The 24,646-nt window shown below is 39.2% G+C and overlaps 1 protein-coding gene across 1 annotated transcript; it reads left to right on the top strand.

Annotated features, from left to right (window-relative positions):
• Positions 1-1,174: 1,174 nt before the first annotated feature.
• On the top strand, positions 1,175-22,906 carry FUCA2 (alpha-L-fucosidase 2). The gene is made up of 7 exons (XM_043964498.1): positions 1,175-1,728; positions 7,716-7,903; positions 13,551-13,890; positions 15,323-15,533; positions 16,295-16,485; positions 19,131-19,239; positions 21,404-22,906. The coding sequence occupies exons 1-7, from the start codon at positions 1,481-1,483 to the stop codon at positions 21,542-21,544; spliced, it is 1,428 nt and encodes a 475-aa protein (XP_043820433.1). The 5' UTR covers positions 1,175-1,480; the 3' UTR covers positions 21,545-22,906.
• Positions 22,907-24,646: the final 1,740 nt, after the last annotated feature.

Below are 24,646 nucleotides of genomic sequence, written 5' to 3'. Positions count from 1 at the left end.
CCAATCCAGGTCGCAAGTCCTCCCCAAACAAAAAGAAGTTCAGAAGGGATGTAGAAAAGCAGGACAGGGTTGATACTACTAATGACATTTAAGATATTCTTTAAAAACCAAGTTCTACTTGAGAGATTGACAGCTTATATGTGATCCCTTTTTCTGCTCTTTGGATATAGAAAGTTTGAAGTTGACTGTCATTTGTCAAGCCGATAATAAAAAAATGAAGATAATTAAAAAAAAAAGAAAATGTATGTCTCATTTTCTCCCTCTAATCTACCTGGGGAGAATCTCTTGCTTTTTTCACTATTCCAACTTCAATTTTTAATTAAGCACAATAGAAATGTGACGTCTCTTTTAAAGAAAACCTTAGACAACTCTCTGGCTGATTCTGGTATATTCCTGTCTGTAACGGAGGAGGACTATCTCAAACCACAGGTTCTTTCTTCTTTAACGCCATCCAGTCAATTGTCTTGAAGGTGTTGAGGCGATCACTTTTGCAATAGAATTCCGGCCGGCAGAGGTGGGCCACATCGCCACCTCCTGGTTTAAACAAATGACATACAGTCTTGAGCCTCCGATCTTGGAGTGTGCGGAGGGAAGGTTGTGGAGGCAAGGTAGTGGAGGGTGTTGTGGGGAAGCTACACTTCTGCAAATCTTCTAGAGGCCTAAGCAAAGTTTGGTGCCCAGGGCTTCCTGCCGTAGTGGATACTTTCCCCCTTTTTTGTAGCGATGTAGCGCTACTGTTCCAGCAATATTTCTGCCCTGCTCTCAAAGTCATACGCCATGGCATAGGCTGGATTTGAAGCCAGAGGACCTGCTTGATCCTCACAACCGCCGTGCGTGGTAAGTGCTACTATTATCCCCATTTTACAAGTAAAGAAACCGAGGCTGAGAGAGGTTAAGTGACTTGTCCATGGTCATACAAGCGGAATTTAAAGGGAATATTTGAACTCAGGTCTTTCACCCTCCAACTCCGGCACTTAACTTACCTACTACCCGACCCGGGCAGCATCCAAAGTGCTTTTCACCTCTAAATTTACAATCCTCTTTCATTCTGTGATATCAAGTCAAGCCAAGTCTATAAGCATTTATTTAAAGCACCCACTACATAGCAGGCTCTGTGCTGAGTCCTGGGATACAAAGAAAGGTCAAAAACAATTGTGACCTTCCTCAAGAAGGTCACATTCTAAGTGGAGGGGCGGAGATAAATGGCAAGCAAGCTTGCAGGAGATATAAGGGATAAAAACAAGATTCTTATGCCCCAAGTTATGAAACCAGCTCAGGGCTGTGCCTGCAGGGAAGATTGCTCAAGGGCAAGCCTTCTCCTCGGCTCTCAAAGCTGAGGCCTGCCCCCAGAGTCAGGTGACAGACTATTAGTTTAAAGGCGGAAGAGGAACGGAGAGGGCGCCGAGCCTAGAGGCTAGTCCTGCCCCGGTGCTGAAAGCACTGCTGTTGCTTGCTGCCATTCCTCTCCGGAGGAGAGAACATGCGTAGGGATGGCCGTCTGTGGGCCACGGCTCGCGCCGCCGCCGCCGCCGCCCGCCCGGCCCTGCTGCTGCTCCTGCTGCTCCCGCCGCTCCTGCCGGGATGCTCCGCAGAACCCAAGCGCTACGAACCTAACTGGGAGTCGCTGGACGCCCGCGAGCTCCCCGCTTGGTTCGATGAGGCTAAGTTCGGGATCTTCATTCACTGGGGCTTGTTTTCCGTGCCCAGCTTCGGGAGCGAGTGGTTCTGGTGAGCGCGCTTTTCTTTCTTTTTGTTTTTCTTGGCCCTCTCCTGAGTTCTACTCCCCGTCCCCAGTCACCTCCTCACTTTCTTCCTTCGCTGCCTCTCTTGGATGCTATTCCTCTGCTGCTTATTCCCTTTACTTCTGCTTTCTTACCCGGCTTTTCTTGCTGTCGTCCTTTCGGCCCGGCATACAGATAGTTAATGAAGCAGTGATTTTTTTAAAAAATTAAAAAATTGAATGCCGTTTACTGATTTTGATACTTATTTCTCCCCAAGACTTCAAAAGCATTTTTTGAATAGTATCCCCATTGTGCCTCACCCAAATCCTTAGTGGGGAGCATCAGTTAATCAGCTTTTATTAAGTGCTTACTATGTGCCCCAGGCACTGCTAAACAGTGGAGGAACACTAAGGGTTTTTTTTTTGGGGGGGGCGGGGCAATGAGGATTAAGTGACTTGCCCAGGGTCACACGACTACTAAGTGTCAAGTGTCTGAGGTCACATTTGAACTCAGGTCCTTTGGAATCCAGGACTGGTGCTTTATCCACTGACACCTAGCTACCCCTGAAATTTTTTAAAAGGATACAAACCACCAGTCTTTGCTTTCACAAGGAGCCCACATTCTAATGGGTGAGGCAACAAACAAGGCCATGCTACCTATTTAAGGATTTTGGAGATAATCTCTGAGAGAAGGTACTGGGGGAAGTAGGGAGTAGGCTTTGAAAGACCTTATGCAGAAAAGTGGGATTTGATCTGAGTCTTGAAGTGTCATAAATAAAAATACCGGACTTTTTGGTGAATATATGATGGCTTTATTACATTCTTGCAAGAATGACCACACACACTCTAGAAGAGTGGCACGCTTTAGCACAGCAAACTACTCTTTTTAATCCCTAATCCTATCCCAAAGGTCCCTTCCCTCTTTGCCTCATTGGTTGAGGTCTAAGAGGCAAACGATCTTCCCAGAATGCCTCTACATATTTTCCCTTAACATGTCCCCCTCCCATACATGTTTGAAAAAGGTGGCAGTCTCAGCCTTTGGGGTGTTGGCAGTTAATATGCATAAGCTAATTCTATTTCTTTCTTTCTTTTTTTTTTTTTGCGGGGCAATGAGGTTTAAGTGACTTGCCCAGGGTCACACAGCTAGTAAGTGTCAAGTGCCTGAGGCCGGATTCGAACTCAGGTCCTCCAGAATCCAAGGCTCCTGCTTTATCCACTTCACCACCTAGCTGCCCCCCAATATGCATAAGCTGATTAAGCAAGCACAGTACACACTAGTTTTAACTTTTGGTACACTTGGGCTAGCTGGACTACTAGCCTTGAAATTCTCTTCTATATCTACTTTTAGGCACCTGCAAGATTGGCTTTTAGTCTTATTTTCTGAGATAACAGCATTTTTCTGAGGGGAGACTTTATGAGATGAAGACACAGTGTCCCTGGTGTGTGCATGAGTATGGCGGGGAAGGAGGAGACAGTTTGTGTAAGGAGCCTCTCACATAGTAGGCAAATAATAACAGGTTCAACATATTGGCAGTGCCCTGTGTGAGGACTAGCCAAGTAAGCCAACATAATTGGATTGTCCAGTAAAGATGGAAGAAGACTGGAAAAGCCAGGCCTAAAAGGAGTTTATATGCTAAAGACTGTATAGTAGTTGATCTAGGACAAAGCTTCTTAAACTGTGTGGGGTCAACTGTCCGAGTAATTGAATGTGGGGATCCCGAAAAAAATTGGCAACCATAAAAGGTTATGTACACCTATTTTATATACTGATATAACCAGGGTCGTGTAAAAATGTCTTGGGCAAAAAGGGGTCATGAGTGGAAAAAGTTTAAGCCTTGATCTAGGAGGTAATAGTGAACCCCTGGACTTTATTAAGTAGAGGCATTAAGCAGTTTAACTTGTACTTTTGGAAGATTATTTTGGCCACTAAATGGAAGATGATCTGATTTAGTATCCTCTTGTACAGGTAGGAATTTTGATACAGATTAATGGAAGAATGACTAATCTGGGACTTAAATATTTGTCTCCTAGACCAGTGATAGGATCATAGATCATGGTTTTAGAAGTGACTTGAGAGGTAAACTAGTATCATTTTATCCACGAGGACACTAATTGCCAGAGGAGTGCTGTGATTTGTCCAAGGTTACACAGCTAGTGTGTAGTAGAGTCAGAATCTGGTCCCAGATCATCAAACTCCAAATCTAGCCCTTCTCCTGTACTCCTGGTTTGAGAGGTCTAATAGGAAGTTACTAGATGCCTGCACCCAGGACATTTTAGTTAACAATGTTAATCTTTTTTTTTTTTTTTTAGTGAGGCAATTGGGGTTAAGTGACTTGCCCAGGGTCACACAGCTAGTAAGTGTCAAGTGTATGAGGCCAGATTTGAACTCAGGTACTCCTGACTCCAGAGCCGGTGCTCTATCCACTGTGCCACCTAGCTGCCCCAACAATGTCAATCTTTATGCAACCTCACAGGATGGTCATGAGGTGTGAACTGTGCTTTGTAAACCTTAAGCAATATTGAAATAAATTATTATGATTCTGTTAAGAAAAAACTTTTTAATGTGCACAATGTGCAAGAGTGTGGGTCCTGCCCTGCCACCTGTTGCAGTCTGCTCATCTGGAAGAGTCACCACGGCCTGCAAAGAGTAGTTTGAATCCAAAATAATAGGTACCTTGAATTCCACCTCCCCCCCAACCTTTGCAATTTTCTGGTTACTGATGAATGTGGCATTTGACAACATTATGGAAACAAGGTGGATAGGAGTACTAAAAACACCATAGCTCAGGGTTTTTTTTTCCTTTCTTTTCTTTTTGGCCCAAGGACATTATTTTTTTCAATCTTAATAGTATTTTTTCCAGTTACATGTAAAGATAGTTTTCAACATTTGTTTTTATAAATTTTGAGTTCCAAATTTTTCTCCCTCACTCTCTTCCCTCCTCCCTCCACAAGACAGCAACCAATCTGGTATAGATTATATATGTACAATCATGTTAAACATATTACCACATTAGTCATGTTGTGAAAGATGAATCAGAACAAAAGGGGAAAACCTCGAGAAAAAAGAAAAAAAAAGGTGAAAATCGTGTGATTCAATCTGCATTCAGATTCCACAGTTCTTTTCTGGATGTGGAAAGCATTTTCTATCATGAATCCTTTGGAATTGTCTTAGATCATTACATTGCTGAGAAGAGCCAAGTCTATCACAGCTGATCATCATACAATGTTGCTGTTACTGTGTACAATGTTACCTTGGTCCTATTCACTTCACTCAGCATCAGTCCACTTAAGGCTTTCCAGGTTTTTCTGAAATCCTGAAATCCACCTCGCCATTTTTTATAGCACAATAGTATTCCATCACATTCATATACCACAACTTGTTCAGCCATTCCCCAATTGATGAGCATCCCCTCAACTTCCAATTCTTTGCCACCACAGAAAGAGCTGTAAAAAATATTTTTTGTACATGTAGGTCCTTCCCCTCCCCACCCTTTTAATGATCTCTTTGGGATACATATCAGGGTGGCTTTCATGAGTTTTTTGTTTAGCTTGAAGTTCCTGAATGGAGTGACCGAGGGGCCTGTCCAAACTAGAGCCCTGATCTGATACTTTCTTTTGAAGCATCAGTTCACTCTAACGCGGGGAGGTTCCCAAGCCTCTTGTGGGAGACCAGCTTTTTTTTTTTTTTAAAGTGAGGCAATTGGGGTTAAGTGACTTGCCCAGGGTCACACAGCTAGTAAGTGTCAAGTGTCTGAGGCCAGATTTGAACTCAGGTCCTTCTGTCTCCAGGGCCGGTGCTCTATGCACTGTGCCACCTAGCCGCCCCTAGTTCACTCTAAAGGTAGTATTTTGTTAATTCTTCTTTCTTAGGACTGGAAGAGACCTCAGTTAATGTTATCAGAGAATCATAGGGCCAAAGCTGGGAGGGACTTTCAAGGCCACCTAGGCCCAAACTCTCATTTTATATTTGAGAAACTCAAGACTAGGGGTGGCAGTGGGGCCAGATATGGAAAGTGCCATTTCTTCATGTAGCTGTAATATACAGTTGGGTCTTCCTTTTGTGAGACCTTACTGTGTTTTGTTCTTACAGAAGTCTAGTGATGCTTCTTGCATTTTCCAATATCTATTTTTTTTGCTACTGCTCAGAGTGAAGGCACAAGAAAAATGTTGAGATCAGAACTAGTTTATTAGAAATCATTTGGTTGGGGCAGCTAGGTGGCACTGGCCTTGTATTCAGGAGGACCTGAATTCAAATCCAGCCTCAGACACTTGACACTTACTAGCTGTGTGACCCTGAGCAAGTCACTTAACCCCAATTGCCTCACAAAAAAAAAAAAGTAACTAGAAATCATTTGGTTATATTTCTACCCGTTATCACTCCACTTTATTTAGTCAAAACTGGAATAAGTGGCATTGCCAGAAAATAACCTCAAGTCAACTTGTCAAGTCGGAGAACACATATCATTCTTAAGCTCCTTTAAGAAAAGGGAAAGGCTGGTAGGAGGTATAATATAAGCAAAATGTTGTACTTTATGGGATAAATGGATTTTCCAAGAGAATTGGAAAGTGTGAAGAGGGGCAGTATGATTCAGTGAAAAGCCTTGGATCTGAGGTCAGAGCACCAGACTTGGAATTTCTGTACTGTGGGGACTCTTTGACCTTTCCCAAAGTCACTTCTCTCTGGGCCTCAGTGCCCCCATCTGTAAAAATGATGGAGTTGGACTGGATAAACTCTAAGGTTCCTTACAACTCTATGATTCTGAGTTATATTGCTTGTGAGAAGGCGAACCATTCAGAATAAAAAAGTTGTTGTTTTTTTAAAAGGGGGGGAGATGATTATCGAAGAGAAATCTGTTTTATTTGCATATTAATCTGCTTCACTAGAATATGGAAATAATATTTTTTCACTATTTAAAGGACCAATCTCTGAGGACGGGATTGTTTCATTTTCTTTGTTCCCTTGTACTTAGCAAAATAACACATAGGAGGTACTTAATAAATGTTTCTTAATTAACTGATTTGTTAATCAATTGATTTGGTCTGTGAAGTTATCTCCTTCACTAGAGAGACACAGCAACTAGAGGAGGGAAAGGAGTATTTATTAAACACCTACTGGGTGTCAGCTGCTATGCTAAGTGCTTTACAAATATTCTCTCATTTGATCTTCCCATCAATACTGGGAGGTAGGTGCTACTATTATCCCCATTTTACAGATGAAGAAACTGAGGCAAAAGGAGGTTAAGTAACTTGCCCAGGTTCACACAGCTAGTAAGTATCTGAAGCTGGATTTGGACTCAGGTGTCTAAGCCCAACTCTCTTATCTATTTTACCACCTGGTAGCTTCTAAAGACTGCCACAGCGGGTGGCTAGGTGGCGCAGTGGATAGAGCACCGGCCCTGGACTCAGGAGGACCTGAGTTCAAATCCGGCCTCTGACACTTAACACTTACTAGCTGTATGACCCTGGGCAAGTCACTTCAACCCAATTGCCTCAATAAAAAAAAAAAATTAAAAAAAATTAAGACTGCCACAAAGACTGGGGATAGTTTTTGTGAGTTGCTCTAAAAAATTCAACAAGCATTTATTAAGTCCATACTGTGGGCCATGTTCTGGGTATGGGGGATACAAAAACCGAAGCCCAATAGTTCTGCCCTCCAGGAACTTATATTCTCCCTGTGGCCTTTGTTCTGATGAGGAACCTTTTCCCCCCATAATTATTCATTCATTCATTCATTCATTATTTTTTTGATGAGGAACCTTTGTGACAGGTGATAGCTCTTGACAGATACAAAGTCCAAGCCTTTATTCAAAACCTTCCCAGTTTGGTAGGATTTGCTGGTGTTGGCATAGCCTCCCATAATCCAGGGTTACCTCCGCACCATCACCAGCAGGACTTTAGGCTGGGAGAGAAAAAAGGAGATGAAAATTAGCCATTTTAATACCGTCCTTCCATTGTTAACCATGAGTACTTGAGGCCTTTGTTTTTCTGTCTTTAGGTGGTATTGGAGACAGTTAAAAATACCGGAGTTTGTGGAGTTTATGGATGCTAACTATCCTCCAGGATTCACATATGAAGAATTTGCACAGGAATTTAAAGGAATGTTTTTTAATGCCAGCGCCTGGGCAGATATGTTGGAGTCCTCAGGTGCCAAGTACATCGTCTTAACTACCAAACATCATGAAGGTGAGTGAAATACTGAAATAAGGCATTTGTTAAGAGCCTGTGATGTGCCAGAAACCATGTTAAGTGTAGGGATACAAAGAAAGGCAAAAAACCCCACAAAAAACCAAGATGATAATGCCCAGGGAAAAGTATAAACCACTATCTTAAATTTTTTTGTTACTGTATAAGCTAAATATTCACAATAAATACTAACAAATGAATGAAGATGGGAGAAATGTATAAGTAAAATCTAAAATTTAAAATATTCACATTGGGATTAAAGAAAAAAGTTTCCAGCTAAATAAACAGTTGCCTTTGCTGTGTTTTCTTCTGTATTGATTTGTTTACTTATCAAGGTCTGTTGCATTTATAAAGCAATCATATAGGTCTTTCCAAATTTCCTTGCATTCCTGATTTGCCATTTTCATATTGTAATATGTTTAATAATTTTGTTGTTTAGTCGTTTTTCAGTCCTGTCTGACTTTTTGTGACCTCATTTGGAGTTTTCTATTGTTTTCTTCTTTTTTATTTTTTCATTTATCCAATTATTTATCTATCTACTCATCCATTTATTTATTTATTTGCTTATTCATTCATTTTATTCATCCGTTTATTTATTTATCTATCTAGATTCATTCATTCATTTATTTATTCATCCATTTACTTATTTATCTATCTTCATTCATTCATTCATTCATTCATTCATTTTCATTTGGGGTTTTCTTGGCAAAGATACTGGAGTGTTTTGCCATTTCCTTTTCCAGCTCATTTATGGGATGAGAAAACTGAGGCAAGTAGGGTTAAGTGACTTGTCCAGGGTCATATTACTAGCAAGTGTCTGAGGCCAGATTTGAACTTAGGAAGAGAGTTTTCCTGACTCTAGGCCCACCACTCTATCTACCTAGCTACCTAGCTGCCTTTAATAATTTAGTATTGTGTAATAGTGGGCAACTAAATAGCTCACTGGGCCAGGAAGACCTGGGTTTGTCATTTCATTGGTCACAGTTTTTAAGTCTTTCAAAGTTTTTATATAAATTCATCATTTGGTTCTATTCATTTCATTCTGCTTCAGTTCATACAAGTCTTTTCACCTCCTTAACAAAATAGCTTTCCATTTCATTCTTATAACCATAATTTGTTCAGTCATTACCCAACTGATGGTTAACCTCTTAAGTTTCCACTTCTTTGACACTACAAGAAGAGCTGCTACTAATAATTCCTCTTGAATTTTTTTAGGGTATAGGCCTAGAAGTGCTATTATTGGGTCAAAGGATAGATACAGTTTCTTAACTTTTGAAAAATAGCTCCAAATTATTTGCCAGAGTGGCTGGCTAGATTCACAGCTCTACCAGTAGCAAAGGTAGAATGTGCCTGATTTCCTGCAAAATCCTCCTCTCCCAGCCTCTGTCATTTTCCTTTGTCATCTTTGCTAATCCGATGGATATGAGGCAGAAGCTTAAAGCTACTTTAATTTGTATTTCCCTGATTATGATTTTAACATTTTTTTCTTATGGCTGTTGAAGGATTTCTTTTTTTAGTTTTTAATTTTTTTGTGGGGCAGTGAGGGTTAAGTGACTTGCCCAGGGTCACACAGCTAGTAAGTGTCAAGTGTCTTAGGCCAGATTTGAACTCAGGTCCTCCTGAATCCAGGACTGGTGCTTTATTTATTTAATTAATTAATTAAAAAAAATTTTTTTTTGCAAGGCAGTGGGGGTTACATGACTTGCCCAGGGTCACACAGCTAGTTAGTGTCAAGTGTCTGGGATCAGATTTGAACTCAGGTCCTCCTAAATCCAGGACCCGTGCTTTATCCACTGCACCACCTAGCTGCCCCCTGGTGCTTTATTCACTGTGCCACTTAGCTGCCCCTGAAGGATTTCTTACTTTGAAAACTGCCTATATCCTTTGATCAATTATTCTTAGAAATTTGAATCAGTTCCTTATATGTCTTAGAAATGAGATATTTATCAGAGAAATTTGCTACAAAAGATTTCCCCACTTCACTTTCCCTGATAATTTTAACTATATTGGTTTTGTTTGTTCTTTTATTTATAGTTTTCAAAATTTTTAAGATTATATGTAATAAAAAATGACCATTTTGTTTTCTGTATGCATCTCTCTCCCTTGTTTCGTCATGTAGAGTCTCCTATGCATTGATCTTGAAAGGTTATTTCTTCCTTGTTCCATTTGTTGTTGTTTTTTTTCCTTTTTCTTTTTTTTTTTGTGAGGCAGTTGGAGTTCAGTGACTTGCCCAGGGTCACACAGCTACTAAGTGTCAAGTGTCTGAGGCTGGATTTGAACTCAGGTCCTCCTGATTCCAGGACTGGTGCTCTATCTATCCGCTGTGCCACCTAGCTGCCCTGTTCCATTTGTTTTGATGTGACCTTTTGTATCTTTCATATATTACTTGAGAGCTTTTCTTGCTATATGACATGAATGTTGATGATATTACCCTAATCTCTGCCAGCCTGCTATTGTTTTCTAGTTTTTCTAGCAGTTTTTTTTCAAATAGTGAGTCCTTTACCAGACCAGGTGAGTCCTTACCACACCCTAGCACTGCCACCTCACTTGTTTATATAATAACCTCAGTAACCCTGGGCCTTGCCATCTGACTCAGCACTGCACTTTTAGGGCAGCCAGCCTTTTCTATCCTCTCTATTTCTGAACTTTCTTTTATGTGTTGCCTCCCTCAGTTAAAGTGAGGTCTTTGGGAACAGAGACTAAGTTTTTCTATTTCATAACCCCATCATTTGGCATAGTGGTAGACACATAGTAAGTATATAATAAATACATTTTCATTTATAGTCTGTCCCACCAATGAATTAATTAGCTGTACCTTTTCTGCCCAGATTCCTTGCAAAAATATTTTTTAGACCATAGTCCCACCAATAGTTGGACATCTGTTTCCTTGAAATATTGCCAACAATAACTTTATAATTTTATAAGACTTTTATAATTTTTTTTGCTATTTTTGCCAATTCTATGGGTACTATCCTAAGGTTGTCTAGAATTTTCATTTCTCTGATTATGTAAAAAGCTATGGTTAAAATGGTCAGTTCATGTCATTATAATTACAATTATATAATTATAACTATATCATGTCCTTATAATTCTGGATGTTATTTCTTTATCTGATATATTTATCACAGATGTTTTTCCTAATCCGTTTTCTTATTTTAGCAATGTTGTTGTTGTTTTTTATCACAAAATCTCTGTATAAACCTGTGGTATTTGGTATAAAGTATGAATATAAACTGATCTTCACCATGCAGTTATGAGCGACCTTAGGAAGAAGAAAATAAAGGAAAGTCATCCATTTTGAAACTATTTTTTCAATGGAGAAAAGAAGTGAGGGGCAATTATAATTTCTTTGTAAATTATGGAGCCAGTGTTTCTGTATTCTACCCACACTGAACCTGAAAGTATGATGAATCTAGAAATGTTATGCCCTCAAAAAAGAGTTGGGAGAAATAATTTCATCTTGTAACAGGCATATACAATTATGAGACTTGTAATGAAGATATTTTGTAGACCAGCAGTAAGAGTTCCTTCCAGTAAAAGAATATGAGATTTATTTTTTTGGAGGGGCAGTGAGGGTTAAGTGACTTGACCCGGGTCACACAGCTAGTAAGTATCAAGTGTCTGAGGCCAAATTTGAACTCAGGTTCTCCTGAATCCAGGGCTGGTGCTTTATCCACTGAGCTACCTAGCTGCCCCCAAGAATATGAGTTTTCTAAGGAGAAAGGACTATTTCCTTTTCTCTTTGTAGCCTCAGCTATATTTTAGGGACCACACTGAGTTTCATTTTCACAAGTTTCTTCTAAAGGATATTCTTCCCATAAAGATTTATTTTTGAGATGTCTTTGATTTGTACATATCTTGATTTCCTGGTGTCTGCATTATATGTTCACAGTGAGCTGGATTTGTTTGTTGTTCCTCCTTCATTCTCAAAGGGGACCAATGACAGCAGGAGGGTGATGTCATGACTTGCAAGTGAATTGGATTTGTGAGGCAGAGCTGTGCAGAGTCATCCGCCGCACTCTCTTTTCCAGGGTCATGCAGTCCAGTAGCAAGACATAGGTCAGGATGACTGTCGATGGCTCCACTCTGGGTTTTTAGCCTTGTGCCTCATGGACTGACAGGTGACAGATATGGGACCCATACTGTCATATACAGGGAGTGTACCTGCTGAACTCTGTTGGAAGGGCAAACTACAATGCTTGATGTTATTAAGCTGAAGATCCAAATATATTTTTTTAAACACAGGCAGATATTTTTGACTGCCAAATTGAGAGATTTTGGGTGGAATTTTATAACTATTAGCACTGCACTGAAACCTACAACTATTCTGTTATCTTCAGAACAAGAAGACATTTAAAATTTTTCCTCGTTATAAATCAAAAGTCACACAATCTTAGAATCTATTTTTACTTAGAAAAGTTAAAACCCTCTTCCCAATACCCTTTCCTGGCAGTAACTTAAACAATCAGCATCATTTTTCCCATTCCAGATGTGATCCTAAGACAGGATATTAAAAAATAGCTCTTTATCAGGCAGTAGGCAGCTATGAGGCACAGCGGATAAAGCACTGGGCCTGAAGTCAAGAAGACCTGAGTTCAAATCTGGACTCAGACACTAGTTATGTGATCCTGGACAACTCACTCAACCTCAGTTTCCCCATCTGTAAAATGGAGACAATAACAGCATTTACCTCTGAGGATTGTTGTGAAGATCAAATGAGATATTTGCAAAGTGTTTTACACACCTTAATGAGTTATATATAAGTGCTAGGTATCATGTTGGTGGTGATGGTGATGGTGGTGATAAGTCAAAAAGCCTATATTAAATACCTACTATGTGCCAGACACTGTTAGATGCCAGGCGTATATAACACAGATCCTGCTCTCAAGGACAACATATAAACAACTATGTATAAACAAAATGTCTTCAAGATATAGACAGGATACATTGGAAATAATCAGTAGGGGGAAGGTACTAAGATTAAGACATGTGCCAGGATTTTACCTGGAACTTGAAGGAAGCCAGGAGGTGAGGATAAGGATTAGAAGCATTAAGAGGCTATTGTTTTTTTGAATGTCTCTGATAGAAGCTTGTCATTTGTTCTTTTGTATAAAAGTTGAAGAGAATAAAATCTAAATTTGGAAAATTGGATTCTGTACAAATTAAGAGTTACTAGGAACACAGTATACATTTATTTATACCCAGTGAGAGGCAGCATGTCCTAATAGGTAGTGAGCATCAGGAAGACTTAGATTTGAGTACTTCTGTTTTTTGTTTGTTTTTTTTAGTGAGGCAATTGGGGCTAAGTGACTTGCCCAGGGTCACACAGCTAGTAAGTGTCAAGTGTCTGAGGCCAGATTTGAACTCAGGTACTCCTGACTCCAAGGCCTGTGCTCTATCCACTGCACCACCTAGCTGCCCCTGAGTACTTCTGCTTACCGGAGAAGTAAACTTGGGCAAGTCCCTTGATAGTGCAGAGCCCCAGGCAACTACATAATGTGGTAAATGAGTTAGGAGTGCCTTGGGAAATTCTGTAATGCTTTCAGCCATGAAATCACATTAATCTATATTAAAAACAAATCAACATATACACTGTACAACCCAGAAGAATTTATAAAGATTTTCTGTTTCCTATACTGTTTTACAGGTTTCAACCTCTGGAAATCTAATAATTCGTGGAATTGGAATTCTGTTGATGTGGGGCCAAGACGGGACATTGTAAAAGAACTGGAAGTAGCCATTAAAAATAGGACCAACATGCACTTTGGCCTGTACTACTCCCTTTTTGAATGGTTCAACCCCCTTTTCCTTCAGGATAAAAATAATTTCTTCCAGACAACATATTACCCACTCTCTAAAAGCATGCCTGATCTCTATGACTTAGTAAACACATACAAGCCTGAGATTCTCTGGGCAGATGGTGATGGAAATGCACCAGATACTTACTGGAACAGCACTGGCTTCTTAGCCTGGCTATATAATGACAGGTATGCCATTTCTAGAATTACTATGAACTCTTATCATTAAATTGGTATTATTTTAAGTACCTCAGTTCCTGTTTTATTGGTTTGTTGGTAACAAGAGTAACTGTAACTATATACAATGTTTCCACACAATTCCTGTGTCCAGAAATCTTGCTTTTTATCTATTACTTCTCTATCAGGAGGTTATTAACATGCTTCATTATAGGTTCACTAGAGTTGGTCACTCACTGCATTGATCAGAATTTTTAAGTTTCTCAGAGTTGTTTTTCTTTAGTGCTATTGTCCTTGCACTCATTTTAGTCTTCATCAGTTCACATTACCCAGGATTCCTTGAAATTTTCCCCTCTGCCATTTCTTACAGCACAATAACATTCAACTACATTCTTATAGCACAACATATTTAGCCATTCCTTAATTGCCTAAGAGGCAATCTAGAATATCCCCCACACCCCAGAGTTCCTTGTTTTTCTCCTCCTTCAGTTCAGGAAGTGTCTTTTGCTTATAGTACTTTCCTCCCTGTATTCTTCACTGTCTTGCCACCATCCTCCCTCCTCAAACCCATCCCGGTTTCCCTGCTGATTTGGGTGTTTCTATGTCAAAGTCTTTGTAGGTGTGTGAGTATGTGCACGTGCATGTGTGTACACTCAGGAATGCATGCATGCATAATCTTTTTTTTTTTTTGTGAGGCAATTGGGGTTAAGTGACTTGCCCAGGGTCACACAGCTAATAAGTGTCAAGTGTCTGAGTCTGGATTTGAACTCAGGTCCTCCTGACTCCAGGGTCGGTGTTCTATCCACTGCAACACCTAGCTGCCTCCCATAATCTTTTTTCTGTTTGAAGAGGAGGTTCACCAGAAGCACAGTTCCACCTCCTTCCTCCTTTCTATACTGCTGTATGCCTTTTTTACCCTCCCTTCTCATTTTTTTTTTCTTCAAAGGGGTAGAACAGAAGAACCATTTTACCCTTCAGTACAAAGAACTCTAGACTTGGCGTCAGGAGAGTTCTTGGCTCAACACTTCTATCCCTCTTGCTATGGGCAAGTTACTCAAATCTCTGATTCAGTTTCCTTATCTATAAAATGAGGACAAAAGTAACACTGACCTCTTGAGGCTATTTTGAGTGTTAAATCAGTTGATGTATATAAAATGCTTTGCAAACCTTAAAGCCAGATGTGGATGCCAGGTATTAGGTGGGGACCTTTCTACATAAAATGTTACATTTCATTTTGGATAGCATTAAGAAACAAAAACTCAAAATCATTTACTCAATGTAGATTACAAATGGAAAAAACGAAGAGGACTGGATAATTCAGACTTACATACATCAGTTTCTAAACCAAAATTTCTTATGAACTTTGTTGTTAAAACATGAGTTTTAACCACAATTTCTTGTAATGTTTCCTCTTATTAAAATAGACTGTATTTTTCCTTTTTAGTCCAGTTCGCGATGTAGTTGTAACCAATGATCGATGGGGCCTTAATAACATCTGCAAGCATGGTGGCTACTATACCTGTGATGACCGTTACAACCCTGGACACCTTTTGCCTCACAAGTGGGAAAACTGTTTGACGATAGACAAGGAATCTTGGAGTTACAGGAGGAACGCTGTACTCTCTGACTACCTCACAATTGAAGAAATAGTGGAGGTAGGGTAGAATATTCACTAATTACTGATATGTCAGCTGTGTAGGACAATAGACGGAGGAGTCAGGCAGTCTGGGTTCTGGTTGTGGCTCTTCCATTAAGGATTGAGGGACTATGGCCAAATTGAAACCTATTTGGGTCTCAGTGTATTGGACTAGATGATTGCTAAGGATTCTCCAAACTCTACAATTCTAGGCTTAATGTTTTCCTACAATTCATTTCAAAATGGAAAACTGCTTGGACTCATTAATACAAAGTAAAATTTAATTATCAGCATGCATTCATATTTGCTCTAGTTGAAGGGCGGCTAGCCTGGGAGTCAGAAGAAAGATCAAGGTTCATATCCTGACTTTGCTACTTGCTAGTCTAGTAGCGTGACCTTGGACCAATTACTTAAGTGCTTTGATCCTCAGTGGGTTGTTGTGAGAATTAATGAAATGTAAATGTCATTTAATAATAATTAATTTAATGGTAATAAATAATAAATTAATGTGAAGCATTGCGATACAGACGTGTTACACATACTTGATGTATTACTGCATATGTATGTCTTATATAAGGAATCTAAATACAAAAAGAAAAACAAGGTACCCAATATGGAATTATTTTAAAGTAAATAATAATAATAAATCAAATGAGATACTATTTGCAAAATGCTCAGCACAGTGTCTGACACATAGTAGGCACTTAATGCTTGTTCCCTTTTCATCCCTTTTCATAACAACAACAACAATGCTACAGTTGTACCCTTTTAATATTTTAGGAACTAGTGTCAACAGTTTCATGTGGAGGAAATTTTTTGATGAATATTGGTCCCACAAAAGATGGCATTATTGCTCCAATATATGAAGAACGTTTGGCCCAAATAGGAGCCTGGCTGAAAATCAATGGGGAATCCATTTATGGAACCAAACCTTGGCGAGCACAGAATGATACCATCACACCAAGAGTCTGGTGAGTGGTTCACTCCCTCCCTCCCTTCCTTTCTTCCATGCTAGACCTCTGACTTCCTTTCCTAGGCTTTCTCCTGCTGAAGGAGATTGATGCCTTCTCTGCACTTATAACCTTAGAGAGTTGCCTCTCACCCCAAAACATTAAGTGACTTGCCTGTAGTCAGAGGCAGGATTTGAACCCGTTTCCCTGACTTGTGAGGCCAGCTGTCTACACAATGGGTGTGATGGTTAAAACAATTACTATAGACAGAAGTTTTAGATAAGCTTATTATCAGTTTACCAATTTTTACCAGTAATGGACTGACCAAGTGTCTCCTTAGCTTTTCATGGTCCCAAGAGAGAACTTGGCTACCTGCTCAGGTTTTTTATCTCTTTTTGGATAAGAGGCAGGTCATTATACATCAATCAAATCTAATTGGTTCATGTAATTGGAGGTGGGTTATTAAAATGAAGTCCAAGGATGAAGTCAAAAGAAAGGAATGCAAAGCCCCTTCCCACAAAAACCCCCAACAAACAAACAAAATAAATAAGTAAAAACAAGAACAGACAAAAAAAAACCCCAAACCCCAAACTGGTCAGGGTAAAATCCTTTCATCTAGGTGTGGTTTAATCTCAACAAGTCCTTCAGTTTAAGTAGACAAAATAATCTGTCTCTATCTAAGGTTCCTTTTGTTAGCTTTGGTTTGGGTTGGGTTTGACCTAGATGAGATTTGATGAAATCTCTCAAGGAGGCCTTGAATTTGGAGGGAAGAAGGGTCTAAAAAAGGGAGATCTCTGGGTCCCTGAAGACAGTAATTATTAATAATTCTCACGTGGGTTAAATAATATAAAATACTGGATGGAAAGGACTGCTTGTGTCTGTGAGGTAAGAGAAAATGGAAAATTCTTGATTCTGTGCTTTAAAAGAAATCACACAATGAACAACTATGTGGGCTATATGATTACTGCTCATTGTCCTGAAGGAAAAAAAAAGGTCTTAAATACACAAGAAGTCTAGTAGAATGGAAACTGAAAGGTAGAGGAATTTTCTTATTGCTATCTACACACTGCCTTTTTCTGGGTAAAATACATATTTTTTATTTTATATCTGGTTGTCATTATATTACATAGCTTTCCTGATTATCAGGATTCTGAACCTTCTCAGGCATCTATTTCTATAGAGTAGTGGCAGTAGTAGTGCATGCACCCATGTGCTGGGGGCAGGGTAAGGTAGTGTCTTCCTGGACTGAGAAGGCACCAGTCAAGTATTTATTTGAGGGACTTCCCATGTGTAGGTGCAGTTAGCTTGTTCTTCTTGACCCCCCAGGGATGAACTAGGAGAAATGGGTAGAAATAGCAGGGAGACAGATTAGGCTGGCTTACATGTGAACTGGATGACTTAAGAGTTGTCTGAATATAGAGTTAAAAACACAATTTTCAGAGAATTAAAAAAGGTTGCTTGTTTTTACTCAATTAAAAAAAAATTCACCGGTTTCTTTTTTGTCTTTTTTCAAAGTCCCAAATCACTTATGTCTGTGTGCTGGGCAGCTTCCAACCTGTAGATCTGCTCATGTTAAAATAGGTTGGGTTTCTATACATGAGCCTGTGTTAAAAGATAAAGAAGTACAATAGTCACATAGAATATGGTGAATTCAGTATGCCTAAGCTCAACTGGAATCATGGGAACATGAGTTGGAGCATGAGTTATTACATTAGTCTAATGTTTAGTCTCTATTATTTGTTGTGTGACTAATATGTATGCAGTTAGCTCTTTATTATCCATACTAATGGAGAAGAGCCAAATTAAAGAGCATAAAATTAAAGATAATTTAAAAATCCATTTGGAATATTTTTTCTTAATTTGCATTTGAACATGGAAATATTGGATGTTCTGAAAATTAATCTTTGAATAAGAACCACCATTTACCATGAAGACTTGACTTTCATTGTCCTCTATCCAGCTACCCCCTTTTCCTGCTACCCAATACATCAATGCTGATGACAAGTACAAGTCTAGGCAAAGATACCACTAACTCATCTTAATAAGTAGGAAATATAATGTGGGGGATGTGAAGATGCTAGTGCTGAGTGCAGTGGAGCTCTGGAAATTGGTTTAGGATGGACTGAGACTCAAGGAAAGTTCAGAGGTGGGTGTAAAGGTTGGGGGATTAGAAGTGGGAGGATTGCAGGGCAGAGCAACTAGGCTACTCTTTTTTATTTTAGGGACAGGGACAGAAAACTCGGAGTGTGATACTGGTATCCAGCGATTGGATTAACTGATGACGTTACAGTGGGGTTTTATGTTGTTAAAGTGGGGTTTAGATTATATTTCATTGACATAATGAAATACTAAACCTTGGGATCACTTAACATGAGAGGGAGTTATGGTTGCAAGAGATCGCGTGTTAGTGCAGCACATCCTTGAACAGAGGAATAACTATTGGCAAGAGCTTGAGAGTAAGATTTGCTGTGGATAAGCTAAAATTCAGATAGCTAATTCTTAATTTGTTAAGACTGCATGCAATAAACTATTCACATCTTTAAAAAAGCATTTTGATAAAATAGACCCAACTCATAACGGATGTAGGAATTTTTAAAAAATGCTAAACCTTTTGTTTTAACGGTCCATTCTTGTGCTGCCTGCTTACCCTTTTCTTTTTAAAATAGGTATACATCAAAACCTAAAGAAAATCTGGTCTATGCTGCATTCCTTCAATGGCCTACATCAGGGATACTAGTACTTGGTGAGCCCACAGCGACCGTTGAGTCAACAGAAGTAAGGAAGAATTTCATTAACCTTTGTATTTCTCTAAATTTACTGGCTGGGATCTTATACAAAATAGATACAGTTCTGATTTTAATTTAATGAACTTATATACAAATGAAATGCCTAATAATTTTATAGTGATTATGTATCAGCATTTGTTAAAAACTTTGTGCCAGACATTTTGCTAAGTGCTAGAGATATGGAAAAAAACCCCAACAACAACAGATATACAGTGCTTGCCCTCAAGAAGCAATTCTTTTGTTTGTTTGTTTTTGAGGCAATTGGGTTTAAGTGACTTGCTCAGGGTCACACAGTTAGTAAGTGTTAAGTGTCTGAGGCCGGATTTAAACTCAGGTCCTCCTGAATCCAAGGCTTGTGCTCTGTCCACTGCACCACCTAGCTGCCCCTAGAAGCAATTCTAATTGGGGAGAAAATGTGCAAAAAATTGTACACATAGAATATATAGAATGTAAATGGAAGGTAGTCTCAGAGGGAAGGCACTGGAAGTGAGAGTTGGGAGGCCTCTTACAGAAAGAATTGGATCTGAGTCTTGAAGGGACTGGGAAGCCTGGAGACTGGGGTGGGAGTGGGGGGTGGGAGAGGGCATTTCAGTGTAAGGAAGGGTTGGAAGAAGCCAGGTTGTAAAGGGCTTTAAAAGTCAAACAGATTGGGGACAGCTAGATGGCGCAGTGGATAGAGCACCAGCCCTGGAGTCAGGAGTACCTGAGTTCAAATCTGGCCTCAGACACTTAACACTTACTAGCTGTGTGACCCTGGGCAAGTCACTTAACCCCAATTGCCTCACTAAAAAAAAAAAAAAAAAAAAGTCAAACAGATTAGGGGCAGCTAGGTGGTGCAGTGGACAGAGCACAGGCCTTGGAGTCAGGAGGACCTGAGTTCAAATCCGGCCTCAGACACTTAAGACTTACTAGCTGTGTGACCCTAGGCAAGTCACTTAACCCTAATTGCCTCACCAAAAAAAAAAAAAAGCCAAACAAATTTTATATTTGATAATAGGGAGGGAGCCACTGGAGTTTATTGAAGACAGTAGTGATATGACTGGACATACTCTTTATTAGGAAGATCACTTTGGCAGTTGAGTGGAGGATGGATTGGAAATAGGGAGAGACTTGCAGTAGGAAGACAAACCAAAAAGGCTATTATAATAGTTTAGAAGGCAAGTAATGAGGGCCTGCACTAGAGTGGTAGCTGTGTAAGCAGTGAAAAAGGATGCATACGAGAAATGTGAAGGTAAAAATGGTAAGACTTAGCAGCAGATTGGCTTTGTTGAGTAAGTGTCAAGATTTGGCAACTAAGTGTTCATACAAGTCATATTCATATAAATGTAAAATGTCTAGATGGTGGTTTGCAATATAATTAACACCATTGAGTTTCCTTTAAATTAGATACTATATCATTTCCCCCCAATTTGATGGATATGAGGTGACTACCTTAATTATTTTAATTTATATTTCTTCTTTTGAAAATTATTTTTTTTTCCAAATAGTTTTTGCTGATATCCTTTGACCACTTACTTATGAGTCATTGTTTTTGGTAATTCCTTAGATATCTTTGTACTTTTGCTTGATGCAATTTTTTTTTTTTTAGGGACTATCCATCCTTGAGCTGTATGCTAGTAGGCAAGGGTTGAAGTTATTGCTTAAACCAAGATAGGTGGATTATTATTTAAAAATTATTAATGTTTTCCCTGCCCCATGTAATACTGACATAAAAGGTTTCTTTTTGCCTGGTCTGGTTAGTACATGTCTCATTTAATGATTCAGTATAAAACTACTGATGTGAGTTCACTAAGGAGACCTGGCACCATTACCATATACATAGTGTCTACTTCAGGGTGGATGGAAGAATTGTCACTTTCAGTTAACAACTGTGGTGGGGTTTTTTTGTTTTTTGTTTGTTTGTTTTTGTTTTTTGCAGGGGTATGGGGGTAAGTGACTTGCCCAGGGTCACACAGCTAGTAAGTGTCAAATGTCTGAGGCTGGATTTGAACTCAGGTACTCCTGAATCCAGGGCCAGTGCTTTTTCCACTGCACCACCTAACTGCCCCATTGTGGTGTTTTTTAAAGGAAAAAAAAATAAAAATAATGAAACAGAAAATAGATGAATTGAAGCAATGCACTTTGGTGACTTTTTTTTAACTTCTTAATTGCAGGTCAAATTACTGGGTTATGAATATCCACTTAAATGGACTTCTCTGCCAAATCACGGAATAGTGGTGGAACTTCCACAGCTAACTCTTGATGAATTGCCATCTAAATGGGGCTGGTCCCTAGAATTGAAAAATGTATATTGAATGATGGAAACTCATTCTCAAGTGGGAGGTTTACCTATGTTCTCCTCTTTGTGGAAGGGAAACATGCTACAAATGAACCTAAGACTGAATTCTTTCACATTGAGTACATAAAGTAGAATGGAGAACCAGGAGAACAGCCAAAGTGAACCAAAGAGTGGAAGCGATTATTTGGTTGATAAGGGTTTGTTCTGAGCCTGAATTGCTCAGTTAATTGCTTCAGTTTTCTAATGTTCTTGGCTGTCAGAGAATTGTTTCTTGGATATTGTGTGTATGGTGGGGAGGATTTTAAAAGTGAGCTGTCAGTTGCTATCCTAGAACTCAGGTGATTGTAATTACGTCTAGGTAATTTGTTTTGCTTCTCACCATTTTTTCTTACCTTTAATCCTTTGGACAAAGACCATCTAGGACTAATTTATGGCCAAATTTCTGACCTAAGCAGTAACTCTTATGTTAGAAACCAGGAAGGCTATTTTTCTGATCCTGTGATCAGAAAAAGTAGACTTCATTCTAACAGGTAAATATTGACTCAAAAAGAAAATTAAGGACTTAGTACTCTTTGTTGCATACTGGGATAAAGTCAATAGTTACCAATAAAGCCTCCATTTTGAATGTTAGGTGTTTTCAATTCGCTTATGTCAATCAAATAAATCAGCTACTGGCAGTTTTATAATTTGTCTATCCAGAGAATTATTGTAATGAAAGAGTATTGTCATGTACTAATGTTTTGATGGAGTGATTTTTTTTAAATGTGTTTGTGCTTTAGGCATAATTAAGACATTCTAGTATATATATGCCGCCATATTTTAGTTTAATAATAAAAATGTCCTCTGGGGTTTCATGAACAATCAGTAATTATTATAAGACCATATAAAAAAAACCACCCAAGAATTAGAGTAGTTTTGGGATACGCTTATAAATACTAATTTGTTCTCCCTCAACATCCTTATAACAGTATTCTCCTTACAGCAAACACACCATGAAAAAAATCTATAGGACATCATATAAATGCTTTGGCAGGGAAGAAACTAGAGCTGACAGCTGACCACTCATAAGGTGTTGCCAACTTTTTGTTTGACAGGGAATCTTCTAAGATAAAAACCTATTAATAAGGGAAGTTACTATGTTTATTTTTATTCTCTCTTTGGTCTGGGGTATATGAGACAATTAAGAGCTTAAAAAATTTTAGATGTTTATAAATGCTTGTCTCTGTTGGCTAGACATTTCTTTCAGTGAATAACCCAGAAAACAATAAAATACATATTAATTGTTCAGGCCCTGTGAGGACCTTTGTAAATATCTGGAAGATAAAGATAAAATTAGGAAATCAAACTGAAAAACAAAATTTTACTGTGACAAGTAACTATATAGCACCTTCATTCAGAAAAGTACAGGCAACTTTTATATTATGTTGCTATCTCATTTTTCCTCAGATAGCCCTGAGGGACTTGTAATGATTGGAATGACGCCACCTACTGGAGACTTGCTGTGGAGAGCTCCACCATGAGGAAAATGCCTCAGAGGCATTGTGGCTTTTCCTTGGCGTCAGGAAATGACGCTTGCTCATGGGTGCTGTCTATCAAGTCTACCAGCCAATCAACTGGAGGAGCCTCCTATGGTCTGGGAGGAGACAGGAAGGAGGAAAGGGAGCCTGCGCAGAGAGCGCGGGCCCCTTTTGGCTTCCGGACTTGATGGTGGTGGCGGCAGAGGACTTCACAGGAGATTTGAGGAAAGATAGGAATGCCAGACTGTTAGAATTCTGTTCTCAATCTTTTTCTTTCTATTTTCCAATAAACCCTTAAAAACCTAAACTCGTTTTATCAGTGATTTTTAGTCAGTTTCCCCCAAACTGGGGGAACACATTAGAATCCACATTTAGAATCTTAAATTACACAGACTTTTGCTTTGAATTTAATGAAGGAGTCAGTATTTATTAAGCACCTACTATATGCCAGGCACTGTGTTAAGCATTGGGGATACAAAAGAAAGATAAAAGATGGTCCCTGCTCTCAAGGAGTTCAGAATCTAATGGAAGCAATAGACAAACAATTATGTACAAACTATATACAGGACAAATGGGAAATAATCAACAGAGAGGTGGCCCTAGAATTAAGGGGAAGTCTTTTATATTTGATCCTAGAGGTTATAGGGAACCACTGAAGTTTTACTTGGTCAGACTTGCACATCAGGAAGGTCAGTTTGACAGCTGAGTGGAGGATGGCATGGAATGGAGAGTCAGGGCAGGGAGACCAACTAGCCAGCTACTGTAATTGTACAGGCATAAGGTTATGAGAGCCTGCAATGGGGTGGTAGCAGTGTCAACGGAGAGGAGAGGGATGTTATAAATAAGAGATTTTACAGAAGTCAAATTGACAGGCAATAGATTGAATTTGGTGGAGAGTTAGGAATTGCAGATTAATACCTAAATTGTGAATCTGGGTGGTGGCATCCTTAGCACTAATAGGGAGGTTGGGAAGGAGGCAGGTTTTGGGGGCAAAGTTCAGTTCAGTTTTGGACATGCTCAGTTTGCTGGAATTCAGCAAAGATAGGAGCTGGATAAGTAAATTTGGGAGTCATCAGCATAAAGATGGTAATTGAATCTATGGGAGCTAAGACCACTAAGTGAGATAGTATAGAAGCAGAAGAGTACTCTTAAGACAAGCTTTAAAAGAATGAAAATGGGGGCAGCTAGGTAGTGCAGTGGATAAAGCACTGGCCCTGGATTCAGGAGGTCTTGAGTTCAAATCTGACCTCAGACACCTGACACTAGCTGTGTGACCCTGGGCAAGTCACTTAACCCTCATTGCCTCACCCCCCAAAAAAAAAATTAATAATAAAAAATGAAAACAATAACAACCCAGGTACTGGGAATATGGAGATAACAGATGATTTACACCTGTTCAAATTTTTATACCTTCTCCACTCCCCCTCCCAATTTCACACCTTTTGTTCAGTTTATTTTTGTAAGTAGAGAAGATGCCTGTTTGTCACAAGTTAGAAATTTTCCTCTGAAAAATTTCCAGTCTCTTAGCATTCTCAGTCTCTTCACCTTTAAGTGTATCCTTTTGGAACACAGGCAAGCATATTAGTATGATGGAATTTTAA

Source organism: Dromiciops gliroides, chromosome 4 (assembly GCF_019393635.1).
Source record: "Dromiciops gliroides isolate mDroGli1 chromosome 4, mDroGli1.pri, whole genome shotgun sequence".
Classification (NCBI taxonomy): Eukaryota; Metazoa; Chordata; class Mammalia; order Microbiotheria; family Microbiotheriidae; genus Dromiciops; species Dromiciops gliroides.
Note: the sequence above shows the minus strand (reverse complement) of the source record. Positions and strands in the feature narration are given on the sequence as shown.